The 15,296-nt window shown below is 38.8% G+C and overlaps 1 protein-coding gene across 1 annotated transcript; it reads left to right on the top strand.

Moving 5' to 3' along the window:
• The first annotated feature begins 2,416 nt into the window (after window positions 1–2,416).
• Window positions 2,417–13,048, top strand: LOC124865374. The gene is made up of 5 exons (XM_047360400.1): window positions 2,417–2,460; window positions 4,102–4,304; window positions 8,826–9,679; window positions 12,860–12,951; window positions 13,041–13,048. Exons 3-5 carry the CDS (start codon window positions 8,832–8,834, stop codon window positions 13,046–13,048), a joined length of 948 nt encoding a protein of 315 aa, XP_047216356.1. The 5' UTR covers window positions 2,417–2,460; window positions 4,102–4,304; window positions 8,826–8,831.
• Window positions 13,049–15,296: the final 2,248 nt, after the last annotated feature.

Genomic DNA, 15,296 nt, shown 5'->3' with positions numbered 1-15,296 from the left:
AGAATCTGTGGGATATTGTGAAGAGAACGTTGAGAGACTTAAGACCCAACACTCTGGATGAGCTAAAGGCCGCTATCGAAGCATCCTGGGCCTCCATAAGACCTCAGCAGTGCCACAGGCTGATTGCCTCCATGCCACGCCACATTGAAGCAGTCATTTCTGCAAAAGGATTCCCGACCAAGTATTGAGTGCATAACTGTACATGATTATTTGAAGGTTGACGTTTTTTGTATTAAAAACACTTTTATTTTATTGGTCGGATGAAATATGCTAATTTTGTGAGATAGGAATTTTGGGTTTTCATGAGCTGTATGCCAAAATCATCCGTATTAAGACAATAAAATACCTGAAATATTTCAGTTAGTGTGCAATGAATCTAAAATATACGAATGTTAAATTTTCATCATGACATTATGGAAAATAATGAACTTTATCACAATATGCTAATATTTTGAGAAGGACCTGTAAATGTGCTGCAGTGGTGGAGGAGTGTGATTTGAAGTACTGAGAGACAATGGCTGGAAATAACCTAGGAATCATGTAAACACAGGGGAAATGATTGAGTAAAATGGACCAAGGTATACATGGAATTAAATCAACTTTAAATAACTCAATAACAAAACAAAGATATTCCTAAAAAATATCAAAAACTAGAAATATGAAACAAATAAGCAGATGGCTTCAAGCTACTAACCCAAGCAAATACTCAGACTAATTAACGAGCTGCTATTAGCTTGTTTGACTTGTGTTTCTTTATAAAGCCTAATAATTCAAACCTCCCAGTCAGCTCCAGTGTGCAATGGAGTCCCAATCCTGTATGACAAAAATTTCACAATTTGTACCCGTCCCCCAGGTTCCACTTGGGATCTATGCAGAAATCTAAATGCTACCCAAATTTTTATTACTGCAGACAAAAAATAGTCCCAGTCAGAGCGTGGTACCAAACACACAACAGATAAACAAAACCATCAGGTCAGGTCATGAGCAGAAGAAGAAAAGCAACAGCAAAGATAGTTTTACAGATATAAAGTGAAGAGAAATCTGTCATTTTCCCAGAAAGGCTAATTTATCTCTGAGTGACAACAAAGATACAAAAACTGCATTGATATTCTGGGGAGAAATGTCTTTACTGTTCTTTCCAGTTTTGTTCTTCTTCTTCTCCTCTGAGAAGACGCTATGCAGACCATTATCGCCCCCATGAGGCTTGAAGGATAACTGTTCATTTCTGAGTGTAACGTTGTTGTTCAGCTGAGATAAAAAAACTGTCTATGTACAGACACAGACTTGTGTGCCAAGCCTGTAAAGATTTAGACAGCAAAAGTGTCTAAAATTCTGCACAATAAACAGGTTTACTTGAAAACTACTACCAAGTTTAGTAGAGGTGTATTCTATATTTGAGCTTAGGTGTATACATCAAAATTTTAAATAATAAATAAATGTTACATATAACATTATTATACCTGCAGTACTCAACATACCATGCTATTTTGGCAGAAGTCATTGTTTTTCTGTTTTAAATAAAAATAATTTGATCATGTTATACATCTTGGCTGTAAATCTTTGTGTATTTACTATGATAACAAGAAACGTGGATATTTTAATTGTGGGTTATTGTAGGTTACTGTGAGAATCTCATACTAACCCATGCCTGATGGGGGTACATCGTTTTCTCTGCTGGTATCACTCCTCGTTTCCTCCTTGTTTTGTCTCCCCTGTTTCTCATTTGCCCCTTATTTTTCATCAGAGGAGTGGGACAAATTAGAGGATTGATAGATGGAACGACTTTCCCTCTCCTCTGCATAGAGACATCAGGTGCCTAAGTCTAATTATGAGCTTACATCAGCAGATGTCTTTTTATTCTAGTTTGTTGAATTCCTGCCTTTTTTCTGTCCTTCCCGTCTTCTACAATAAGACCCTGAAAATCAAGTGATTGGGGTCAGGCTCTTCACATTTGCAGCCACATCTGCTTTAATTATCATGTGCTACTCACACTATTGAGGTTGAAACATACACCCACCCACACACACACACACACACACACATACACACACACATACACACACACACACACACACACACACACACACACACACACATACACACACACACACACACACACACACACACACACACACACACATACAAACTAAAACACTCATCCAGCTAATGCACCAGCATGTCTTTGCTAGCTGGGTTTATATTTCACCGCTGAGAGTGAGGGACCCCAGCCAACAGGTCCATTACTCAGACAGAGAGAGAGAGTGAGACATATTGTAATGATGAGAGAGAGAGAGAGAGGCGGGGACATGGCTGTAGGCGTACTGCGGCAGCAGCAGAGCGGCATGACGTAATAGAAGGTGAGATTACAGACACAAATACACATGTACGCATGCAAGCCAGCCTCACAATAGTCAGAGGCAAAAGCAGAGACTGAGCCAGCCACAAGAAGAGTGGCAGAGGGTAAGTCGAACCCTATCCTTATTTTACTTACTTCACATCTTTGCCTTTTTATTGTTAATTTTGATGCATTGTAGGTTTTCTTGTTTGCTCACAGTCAGCAGAGATAATTACAAGTTTTCTCTTAGAGGATGAATGTAATCACAGTGTTGACTGTCAGGAGTAAAGTGAAAGAAGGGAGAAGACAGAAAAGCAGGGGAGTTGGCAAAATTTTATAACCAGGGATGACAGGATCAGCTTGAGTCAGCATTATAGGGTCCCCATGACTCAGTTCTGGACTTTTTGTATTCATGCAGTGGCATAAGTTACTCTTGATGAGCACTGGCAGTTTTTGATATAAGGGATATGACTCGCTGCCCACGGCAACATTGCCTGGAGGTGCCACACATAATAAAAAGGTTATCTGTCAGTTGCACCCTAAACAAGTCAGTTTTCTGCTGCTTATTTGCTTGTCCAGTCAATGAGTGCACACTAAAAACTCTGTGAATAAGGAAATATCCAAAGGCTAGCAGTGCCTTACATTTTGTTTATGGAATCCATACAGTTGTTGATTTTTTTCTGTTTAAAAAATAGTAAAATAAAAATAGTAAGACAGGTCAAACCTAGTTTTCATTGAGACACAGCTTCAGATTTATAAAGATGTATTGTAGTTTTGACAAGCAAACGAGAATTTTGAGTTTTTTTACAGTGTTAGAAGCACCCTAGAGTTTAGTGTGAAAAGTGCAATATGGGTCAAGCTGGAGTTAAATCATTCCACACAGATTAAATATATGTGGGTTTTATATAGCTATATCTATTGAAAATTCGCTTTGACAAAACACAAGACCTAACGAAGGAGAAAAACAACAGTTTTTTTGTTTAGCTCTTAATGGTTGTGTTATGTTATATTGTCAAAAGACAGTTTTTTGCAGAGTGGACTTCTTCACTGGGGTGTGTGTGCGTTTGGTCGCGTCGTAAGATTTTTTTTTTTTTGGAGCGGAGAGGGGAGGAGGATGCAGAAGGCGCACACAGGGTTCTTGCACCATGCATGTAAGAACTGCCACTGTTGAGAAGTATTGAATGATGTGTAGGTAAAAGGCACCAAATTTGTTTGCATATCTTGACATTAACCTTTTGTGCAGCCTGGTTATATTTAATCATGTTTAGTTTGCGGGTACATGTGTTTTTCCATACTTATCCAGCATATGTGATGAGGAGTGTTAAAATATATCAATATCTGGTGATTTGTAATAGTTGCGTTGGGTGACTGTTCATCATTTTTTTATTCTGCATTTTGAAACTTTGTCTTCTATTGTGTCTCTAAAATATCTGCCTGCAGAAGTCATCAAATGTTTTCAACGCTAAATATGATCTGAAAATACAAGCTTTTAATGGCATATATTACTTTGCAGCCTTTATTGAATATGACAGAATATTTGTCATCGACGTTCTTTGTTGTCTGAATTAATATCCATTTGGGTCACTGACTCATGATCACAAAAGCAGACCCTGGCTCATTGTTCCATAAGTTCTTTAAATGCCTCAAATATTTTTTATGCCAGCAGATGAGAACATAGATTTCAGACACAAAAGTGACTTTGAAAATGAGTCACCTCGGTACGTTCGCCACTGATTGGCTGGATTTGTCATTCCTGTTTGTCACAGCTTCCTGTGTTTGGGGAATGATGGGGGACTGTGAACCAATAAGAGACCAGTGGTGAGGATGCAACTGTGATCCAGGAAAAAACAGACCATTGTTCCTGGGAACTTGAAGAAGTGTGACCTCCCTCCACTTGCCGGCTCTCTCCATACTTGGCCCTGCGGCACACCAAAGAACTGGGAAGCCCTTTGACAAGCAAGGTACTCATGTGAGTCTCCAAGTCTTGCTAATTCTATCATGAGGGACGTATTGGCTTTAATTAGTGTTACTTATAGTGTGGTCACTTTTTCCCTAAGAAAACTATATTTCCAGGAATTTTCTTTAGTTGGTAACTTTACTGGACTTAGTTGTTCTAGCTATATTCATTCACTGTGATCTTTTGGCTGATATTTCATTGGGCAGTATGCTGATGTATCAATAATAATAAATCCTGCAGTGTCCAGTCTTTGTGACACAGACAAGCACAAAGGCACTGCCAATGTCCTTCAGTCAGACAGAGAGTACTGTGTTACCACCTCATGTATTGATTTTCTGATGAGTCAGAGGGTATGCATCACAAGGGGGAACATGTGCTTTCTGTGAGAGAGAGGGTGTACATGTCTGTTTGATCAAACATACAGTAACTTACTTTTATCAAACCCTGTTGTAACAAAAGAGGTGAAATGATCTAAGATTGTTAAAATCTAAGATCCAGGATGCCATACCCATTATTCTTGTTTTAAAGAGAATTCACACATAATGCTCATCTTTTTTTCTGAAAAAATGTTTCTAGCATCATAGGTAGTTAATTAATTAAATTATACACCACCAGTCAAAAGTTTTAGAGCACCTTTCACACTGATTGGGTCTCTTTATTTTCATGACTATTTAAATAGTAGATTTTCACCAGAGACATCAAACCTGTGAATGAACACACATGGAATTATGTAGTAAACAAAAAGTGTGAAATAACTCTTTTTACAAAATAGCCAGCCTCTGATTTGATGACTGCTTAGATCTCTTGGCGTTCTCTCCATGAGCTTCATCAGGTGGTCACCTGAAATGGTTTTCCAAAGAGTCTTGAAAGAACTTTCCCATACGTTCATTGAGAGACGACAAGAGGTTAATATTTCAGTCATTACAGCAAAGGGCGGCTGTTTTAAGGATTCTAAAATATAACATATTTAAAGTTATTTTACAATTTTTGGTTTGCTACATAATTGCATATGTGTTCATTTACTGTTTTGATACCTTCATTGAGAATCTACGTACAATATAAATAGTCATTAACACAAAGAAAACCATTAAATGAGAAAAGCGTTCTAAAACTTTTGACTGGTAGTGTATATCTTAAAATGTAATTGAAAAGAACAAAAGTTTAGTAGTGAAGCGCGTCATGTTCTTTATATTGTAGTTTCACGTAATATCCAGTAGATGTCAGCCCAATCTAGGCCGAAAAAATAGGGCTCCTTCCGTTTCATTGCTTTGTGTCCACCTCCAGGAGCTGGACACAAAGCAGACATTTAGACTGCTTTTGATGTTTTGACGGAGATTTATTGTTAGTTTGCAGAACATAATGAATGTTGGTGATGTGTAGAATGAATGATCAAATAGGCTGAGACTGACAGGCTGAGAGGGCGGGGAGGAAACACTGCTGCAGTGGCACAGGACCTGAGGCTATGTCAAAGAGTTGCAGACAGAAGACAGCAAAGATCGGGATCTCGGAAACTGAGTTCAGGCATGAGTGTTTTATGACAAGTGAAAAACAACAATCTGGCAGTGAGCTGAGTAAACATTGGGGAAGGTATCCTGCACAGTGATGGGACGATGGACTACAGCTGTTTCAGGTTGTCCGAGCTACCGCACCCTGTTGGCGGTCAGACGCCTCGGAGCTCCTCCGGTCTTTGGTCCCTAGAAGCGATCACACACTAGCTAAAGACTTTTAAATGAACGACTCTCATACAGTTTCTACCTTTTAGTTCCTTTAATTTAAATTTAGGCAGAGGAATGATTATAGAGATCAGTGCTGAGGCTCCCGTCTCGGACCATTGCCGTCTGTTAGAGGATGACGAAGAGCCTCGATAGAAGTTCACATGTCGTTTTATATCTGGCACTTCAATGCAATGGATGTTTCCTCCCTCAGTGATAATCAGTAGACTATGGGTCATCATTGTGGTGTCTATCTGTTAGATCGTGTAGTAGCGGGTGTCCATCCTTAATCTAAATGTGCTGTAGCTTTCTAATCAAACCAGTTATACCGGTTGCTCCACTATCAACCCCAGTGCCCCAGCTTTAGGTCATTCATGACAAACTTTGGGCCATTTATCCTTGTAATGTGTTTATGAGCATTCTTATCCTATTCTAACAAAAGGGAAACATTAGAACTTATACTTTATATCACTACGGTATAAATGGGAAAACCGGCTATGAGCATATTAATAAAGGTTATTCCTAACAAGGTGGTCTCTTACCACTACCAAATGCGCAAAAAGACAAATGAGAGAAAAGAAACTGCCATTCCAGGAGATTCATGGGGACTAATTAAAAAGCTGCTGGTGTTCACATCAAATAATAAAAACTATGGTATACGTATATGTTTTTAAAATTTCATCTATCCAATGCAGCAAAGTTCCTAAGCATAGAAATGTAAAAGAGCATTATTTTCTTAAAATTTTAAACCTTTACTTTTACATAAAATATACATGACAAATGGAACATTTCTGATATGATTTCTTTTAGTTTCTGTTTCAGATCATCAGGCAAATTTAAATATTAGTCAAAAACAACACAAGTAAAACACAAAATGCTGTTTTAAACTTGAGTTCTCTACACTTTCCCTTAAGACTTTTGTGGAAATCGGATGGTATTTAATGACACACTCAATAGTTCACAGGATTTTATCTACTAACTTTAAAGTCACAAGCAGTTAGAAAGCAAATGTCAACAGATTAACAGTCCAACTAAAAAATAGGTACTCAAACAATAAACAGATAAAAATCATACACTTATAGAAATAAGCAGGTTCTGTAAATGGTCTGATTGCTAAAACCGATTTTGGATTTTGCCTAATATCTCTCATTGTCTCATTTTTCTCTCTCTTTCTCTCTCTGTCTCACATGAACACACAGCTAATTTACCATCAGCAGCTGAGTCTCTGTACTGTATGTTAGGCTGCTGTAGTACCAGTATGACCCCAGCATATCCCCAGGGACAGTCCAATTTCCATACAGATAGACACAGAGCCATACTGCACCTGTGCTCCTGAAAACCGTTGTTGGACTTCGATTAGATGGGGACACATTTTTATGCTACTTAGTGCCATGCACCTCCCAAGAGAAAAAGTGAGGAGGGAAGAGATGGAGGGAAACAGATATGAGTTTGCCTGAGAATCAGGAGGAATTTGAAATGAGGATGGATAGTTACATCTGTCTCCAGTTACCTTCTGCTGCATCTCTGATGATGTCATTATTATTAGTGACCCAATAATAGAAGATGACCAAAAATAACCCAAATTATCCAGTTCTATCTATCTATCTATCTATCTATCTATCTATCTATCTATCTATCTATCTATCTATCTATCTATCTATCTATCTATCTATCTATCTATCTATCTATCTATCTATCTATCTATCTATCTATCTATCTATCTATCTATCTATCTATCTATCTATCTATCTATCTATCTATCTATCTATCTATCTATCTATCTATCTATCTATCTATCTATCTATCTATCTATCTATCTATCTATCTATCTATCTATCTATCTATCTATCTATCTATCTATCTATCTATCTATCTATCTATCTATCTATCTATCTATCTATCTATCTATCTATCTATCTATCTATCTATCTATCTATCTATCTATCTATCTATCTATCTATCTATCTATCTATCCATCCATCCATCCATCCATCCATCCATCCATCCATCCATCCATCCATCTTATTCCAATCAGATTGCAGAGGTAAATTAAGGAAGGAACCCCCAGGATCCTTCTAATAAAATAAATAATGTTATCAGTAGAAATCTTTGAATCACAAACACACAGACCCTGTACTAGTTTGCTTATCATGCTACCCTATGCAGTGGTCCTGACAGTGGCTGAGATAGCAGAGTTGTTTGACTTGTTTTCTGATTATTTCAGCTAGTAATTATCTAACCAGTTGGGAGCGCTCATACTGACTGTAGAGTGCTGAACTTTCAGCTCAAGATGGTCAGGTAACCATTCAGTACAGGCAAATAATGAGACTGTAATGTCACCAAAAAAAGTCACTTGCTTTGTCATTAGAGAGTACCACTCTGTAAATGTCCACCCTTCATCACAATACACACAATATATGTAACGAGAGTACATTTTAAATGATACACATACTTAATATTCGTAACTGAACATGAGGTTTAAAAAATCACTTCATTTTTTGCATTTAGACCCACATAAAATACCTTTTTGGATACATCAACATACTTGGCTAGACAATAAACAATAGATTTTACCAAAGAGATAGACTCATGGTTTATTTTTCATTGCCTTGTATCCATTGTTCAAAGCTCAATGTTGGTAACTTGAACTTCTTGTTTGATAAATTTAGATCAGCTTGATCTTAAGTAAAATATTAACAGTGTGCAATTACCTGCTAATGTTTAACCAAACCTTTCTAGAAAGGCCTAATGGCTAATGATTTCTTAGTGTAGCCCTCCCTTCAGTTTTTTTAAATATTTCTCTCTCGATCTCTTCATGCAGGTCAGAATGAGTGGAGGAGTCAATGTGAAGTCAGCCCCCCGTGGGTCTTCCTCATCAGGAATCCCTCTCCCCCGCAGTCTTGTGACCAATTCTCCGAAAACAGATCCCCGTCGCCAAACTCGTGACTTGCCCAGGCCCTCAATTCAGTCCCCAAAACACACCCCTATGCATACACTCACCCACTCTCCTTCTCTTTGCTCACAAAACTCTGTCATTCCTGGCCCTTCTTCCAGGGAGCACCAGAAAGATGGGGGCCTGAAAAGCCAACTCTATCAGCGGACGCACGTGTCACGTTCAGCCTACAGTAGCCCGGTGGTCCAGCGCAAAGTATCATCTTCACACTCTAAAGACACCATGGATCTTCAAAAAACTTTTCCAGCTCACATCCCTTCACATTTAGTGCATGATGGGAATCATAACAGAAGTAACATCATTAATAAGAACCAAGCCAACAACCTGCATCCACCTTTCCGTTTCAGAGGAGGTGAAAACTCCAACACAACTCAGAAAATGAGTCACAATATGCCAGCAAGGGGAGGAAATCCCCCTAAAAAACAGCCAATCGAGTCCAGTTTTGCAAAAAACGGGAATATTCATTCCAGTCCTGCTCAGTCAGGCTGCAAACACTCTTTTAGAGACCACAGTGGCTCCATAAGCCAGTCAGACGAGGAGATGGGGACTCCTGAGGACAGCAGTTCAGCCTCCTCTCCTGATCCTCTTCCACTTCCACTCATTACATTTGACATGCCAGTAATATCCAGTGTTTATGAACAGGAACACCACTTGCCCAAAGAGTCTACAGAGACACACATAACCAGAGTCAACATGGCAGCTGTGGCTCCGTTTAGTTACAGGTAACTCAAATAATATTTGTCATCTGTCACATCTGACCTCCTTGAAAACTTACTAACTCCCTTTAACTTTTAGACATTTTGTCTGGTTACAACCACAAACCCCTATAGTTTTTAAGATCATTTTATGTTATGAACCATTAAAAAAGTATGGGAATTGAAGGGAATTTGTACATGATTCATACACAATGATGCCAGTGTTGGAAAAAAAAAGCAATAAAGTCTGGCATGCTTTAGAATTCAGCACCACTGGTCAATAGTTTGTACAGCCACATTTTGCATTCATTAGGTCTTTTGGGGTATGTCTACTAGCTATGTACATCTAAAAACTCATTAAGATTAGATGGAGAGCACCTCTAAATAGCATTTATTCAGTCTTGCCACTTAATTTGAGGTGACTTTAGGTCTGGCCGTTTGGCTGCACTATTCAATTAAACAAATATTCTTTAACCTAAACCCAGGCCTTTGCAGAGCTGAACAACATGCCGATAAAGGAATTCAACCATTTGCTTCAGGTGTGTTGGAGAAAGAAAGCTTCTAAAAGTTGCAGGATAGTGGCTCTTGAGGACTGGACTTGGGCAACCCTGACCTAAACCATTCCATTGTATGTCTGGCTGTGGTCCCTGTGGTTCTATACATCTTCCTATCAGCTCTGACCAGTTTCCCTTTCATTGCTGAAAATAAGCATCCCCACAGTATTGTCCTGCCACTGTATGTTTCACTGTCGGGATGGTGTATTCAGGTTGATGCACAGCAGTAGTTTTCCTCCAAACTTAACGTTTTGTATGTATGTCCATACATTTCTCATCTGGCCTTCTTTCACATGTTTGCTGTGTCCCCTACATGGTTTTTGACAAAGTTGTAAAAGGACCTCTTTAGCTATTCTTCAACAATGGCTCCACTGTTTACTAAATAGGTGACCCAAGGTAATTGGCTGGACTAGATTTTATTTTGGGGTGTCTGAATAAAGGTAGGCCGAATACCAATGCATGCAATTACATTATGATCACTTTTGTTTCCTCATTCTCACCACAATCACTCGCTGTACAGTACAGACCAAAAGTTTGGACACACCTCCTCATTCAAAGAGTTTTTTTTATTATCATGACTAAAAATATTGTAGATTCACACTGAAGGCATCAAAACTATGAATTAACACATGTGGAATTATATACTGAACAAAAAAGTGTGAAACAACTGAAAATATGTCTTATATTCTAGGTTTTTCAAAGTAGCCACCTTTTGCTTTGATTACTGCTCCGCACACTCTTGGCATTCTGTTGATGAGCTTCAAGAGGTAGTCACCTGAAATGGTTTTCCGACAGTCTTGAAGGAATTCCCAGAGATGCTTAGCACTTGTTGGCCCTTTTGCCCTCTCTCTGCGATCCAGCTCACCCCAAACCATCTCGACTAGGTTCAGGTCCGGTGACTGTGGAGGCCAGGTCGTCTGGCGCAGCACCCCATCACTCTCCTTCTTGGTCAAATAGCCCTTAAACAGCCTGGAGGTGTGTTTGGGGTCATTGTCCTGTTGAAAAATAAATGATGGTCCAACTAAATGCAAACCGGATGGAATAGCATGCCGCTGCAAGATTCTGTGGTAGCCATGCTGGTTCAGTATGTCTTCAATTTTGAATAAATCCCCAACAATGTCACCAGCAAAGCACCCCCACACCATCACACCTCCTCCTCCATGCTTCACGGTGGGAACCAGGCATGTAGAGTCCATCCGTTCACCTCTTCTGCGCCGCACAAAGATACGGTGGTTGGAACCAAAGATCTCAAACTTGGGCTCATCAGACCAAAGCACAGATTTCCACTGGTCTAATGTCCATTCCTTGTGTTCTTTAGCCCAAACAAGTCTCTTCTGCTTGTTGCCTGTCCTCAGCAGTGGTTTCCTAGCAGCTATTTTACCATGAAGGCCTGATTCACACAGTCTCCTCTTAACAGTTGTTCTAGAGATGTGTCTGCTGCTAGAACTCTGTGTGGCATTGACCTGTTCTCTAATCTGAGCTGCTGTTAACCTGCGATTTCTGAGGCTAGTGATTCGGAAGAACTTATCGTCCGCAGCAGAGGTGACTCTTGGTCTACCTTTCCTGGGGCGGTCCTCATGTGAGCCAGTTTCTTTGTAGCGCTTGATGGTTTTTGCGACTGCACTTGGGGACACTTTCAGAGTTTTCCCAATTGTTCGGACTGACTGACCTTCATTTCTTAAAGTAATGATCGCCACTTGTTTTTCTTCACTTAGCTGCTTTTTTCTTGCCATAATACAAATTCTAACAGTCTATTCAGTAGGACTATCAGCTGTGTACTGTATCCACCTCCTGCACAACACAACTGATGGTCCCAAGCCCATTTATAAGGCTTGAAATCCCACTTATTAAACCTGACAGGGCACACCTGTGAAGTGAAAACCATTTCAGGTGACTACCTCTTGAAGCTCATCAACAGAATGCCAAGAGTGTGCGGAGCAGTAATCAAAGCAAAAGGTGGCTACTTTGAAGAACCTAGAATATAAGACATATTTTCAGTTATTTCACACTTTTTTGTTCAGTATATAATTCCACATGTGTTAATTCATAGTTTTGATGCCTTCAGTGTGAAGCTACAATATTCATAGTCATGAAAATAAAGAAAACTCTTTGAATGAGAAGGTGTGTTCAAACCTTTGCTCTGTACTGTATATAAATACATGCTGACGTCTACGTGGAAAAATTCAGACTATAGTCTGAGGCTTGATCAGTGATTTCAGGCTAATTTAATTCACCTGAATCTCCTCCAGAGATGCATTTTTGCTCTTGCATAAACACACACTTTCACTTTTCTCAAGCAGAGCCCATATTGCCCTTATGACAGCCTCAGGCATGACTCAGATTTGTGTTTTCTCTCAAATGAGTATTCTTGTAATATGCGATAAAGCAAAATACACATTTTACTTTTATAAGAGGCTCAATGTCTGTATCTGTCATTTACAGTGAAGTGGTTTCTTGTTTTAGAGAAACACCAAAAAACGAGTCAGTCAATATACAGACGTTTCGAAATGATTGCCTTAAATGTAGAGGGAAATGTTAAAAAAAATTATTCTTCCAACATAAAGAATAACTTGTGCATTTAATTGTAATAAACAGTTTTGAATAAATTTGAATGTTCAGTAACAGAAATGTGCGACGGTTATGTGTTTGGCAGGCTGAGGATACAGGAGAGTGATTTCTCTCTGGAGGAACTAAGTGACTGCTCATCTGGATCTATTGAAGTGTGCTGCGATGACCTAACTACAGGTAAAATACAATATTAATCCAGAATAAACAAATTTTTTATTGTCTTTACTTCTGCTGAACAAGAACAAAATACTTCTCTGTCTCCTTAGTCCATTGAACTTCGTGCTTTTCTTTATGTCTTAGCTTGGGACTCTGCAGGACATGCCTTTGGGGAATCTATATTTTCTTAATTAATAGATATTAGGAGAGTGGGGTTAGGATAAAAAAATGAATGAGGCAGTGGTGGTGGTAATATGGGCCAATACTGGTAGGAAATAGGGTTCTTCTGAATTTGCTGCCAGGCTCACTCTCTTCCACTCCCTCATATAACTCTTATTTTGACCTAAAAATCCCCTCTTTGTCTCGCTTCCATGCCTATTGAGTAATTGTGTGTGTCCACAGTTACAGACATTCAGGGTGGTGGCTTTCTGAACTCAGAGAAGGACATGCTTGTGAGATATAGTTTTATTAGAAGTGAGCTAGAGATGAATCATTGTTGTTTATGTGGATTCAGTCAAACAGATGCAGATAGACTATGTTGACAACATTTTATGTTTAGAAATCCAGGCCATCAGTACATGTATTAAAGGAAATATTTCTAGTTTTTCATATTTAATTAATTAATTATTTAAATAATCTTAATGTATTTAGGCATTTAAACATGAAAACGAGTTGCTAAAGTTCAAAATAGACATCAGAATGTGGAAGAAAGTGGATTTAAATGACCTTGAAAGCTTTAATAGTCACTGGTGTCAGAGAGGATATTCTGAGTATTTCTGAAATGTCTGCTCTACTATCTACTACTACTGCTCTATCTACTGGGAGCTTCACACACAACCATCACACAAGAATTGTCCAAAAAAAAGTATTCAGTGAGTGGTGGTTGTGTGAATGAAAATTCCTTGTTGAGGTCAGAGGAAAATGGGCAGACTTGTTTTGTGACCTGAATAATCACGATTGTCCTGCATTTAGTAGAAAACAACAAAAGCAATAATCACTTGTTACCACCAAGGTATGCTGAATACCATTTCTGAACACAGCAGAAGACACAGCAGAAGACAGTACTCGGTGACATTCCTGTTGGCTAAGAACAGGAAACTGACACTACAATTCACACAGGCTAATCAAAATTGTACAGTAACAGAGTGGAAAAACCTTCTGATGAGTCTCCATTTTAGCTACATTCAGATGGTTGTGTCCTAATTTGGGCTAAAAGCATGGATCAATCCTCCCTTGTATCTTCCCTTGTAGTTTAGGCTGGTGGTGGTGGTTTAATAGTTCAATTCAATTCAATTCAGTTTTATTTATATTGCGGCAATTTATTTATTTCTTGTCATTGCATTTCACTGTTAATTCACAACACATGTCGTCTCAAGGCACTTCACAAAGGGTTTGGAATGGTGTAGGGTTGTTGGGGAGGTTACATTAAACTACTAGTGTTAGTTATTTTAGAATGGGCTATGTGTAGGGGTACTAAGTAAAATAATAAACTGATAAAGTTTGTCCATGGAGAGCCCACTGGTGGCCATTGTTATACTAAAAACCACAAGGATTGGGATACCTCTCTCTGTCAGACTGATTATAACCATTGGAAAAGAGAAGGGGTCGCACAGGTAGCAGAAATGGAGGGTTTAATGGTGTCAGAGTTATTTTCGTGGTACACTATTGGCCCCTTAGTACCACATAATAATTGTTTGTATGCCATAGCCTACCTATTGTTGAATGTTTTCATGCCTCTATGACCATCCATGTTTTGCACGTTCTCTACGTACATGCCTGGGTCCTCTCCAGGTACTCCAGCTTCCTCCTACACTCCAAAAACACCACCATTGGTTAACTGGTCTCTCTAAATTGCCCTTAGGTATGAATGGATGTATGCATGGTTGTTTGTCCTGTGTGTTTCTTTGTTGCCCTGTGATGAACTGGTGACCTGTCTAGGGTGTACCCTGCCTCTCACCCGTAGACTGCTGGAGATAGGCACCAGTACCCCGCGACCCAGTAAAGAGAAAGCGGATATAGAAGATGGATGGATGTTTGTTTTTTTTCTTTTGTTCATAATAAATTTCCTCTTTAAAATGTCTTTAAATTTAACACATCTTTGAATATACATTTTTTTCACTCAAATTACACAGCTGTCCCTTTTTATTGGTAGCAAAAGATTAAAGTAATGTACTTTGTTTAGACTGATTCATCAAATTCTTTTTCACTCATAACTTGTTTATTTTAGCCTGGAGAGTAAAAACAGGAATGCAGAATGAGAGTGATGATTAAAAAGGCAGAGAAACACACCCACCAATTATGGTGGGACCAATCCTGCCATAATTAAGAATATATACCGAAATAAATAAATTACTCAATAAAATAAA

This window comes from Girardinichthys multiradiatus, chromosome 1, assembly GCF_021462225.1.
Source record: "Girardinichthys multiradiatus isolate DD_20200921_A chromosome 1, DD_fGirMul_XY1, whole genome shotgun sequence".
Taxonomy (NCBI): domain Eukaryota; kingdom Metazoa; phylum Chordata; class Actinopteri; order Cyprinodontiformes; family Goodeidae; genus Girardinichthys; species Girardinichthys multiradiatus.
The sequence above is the reverse complement of the archived record's forward strand: the minus strand, read 5'-3'. Positions and strand labels throughout refer to the sequence as shown.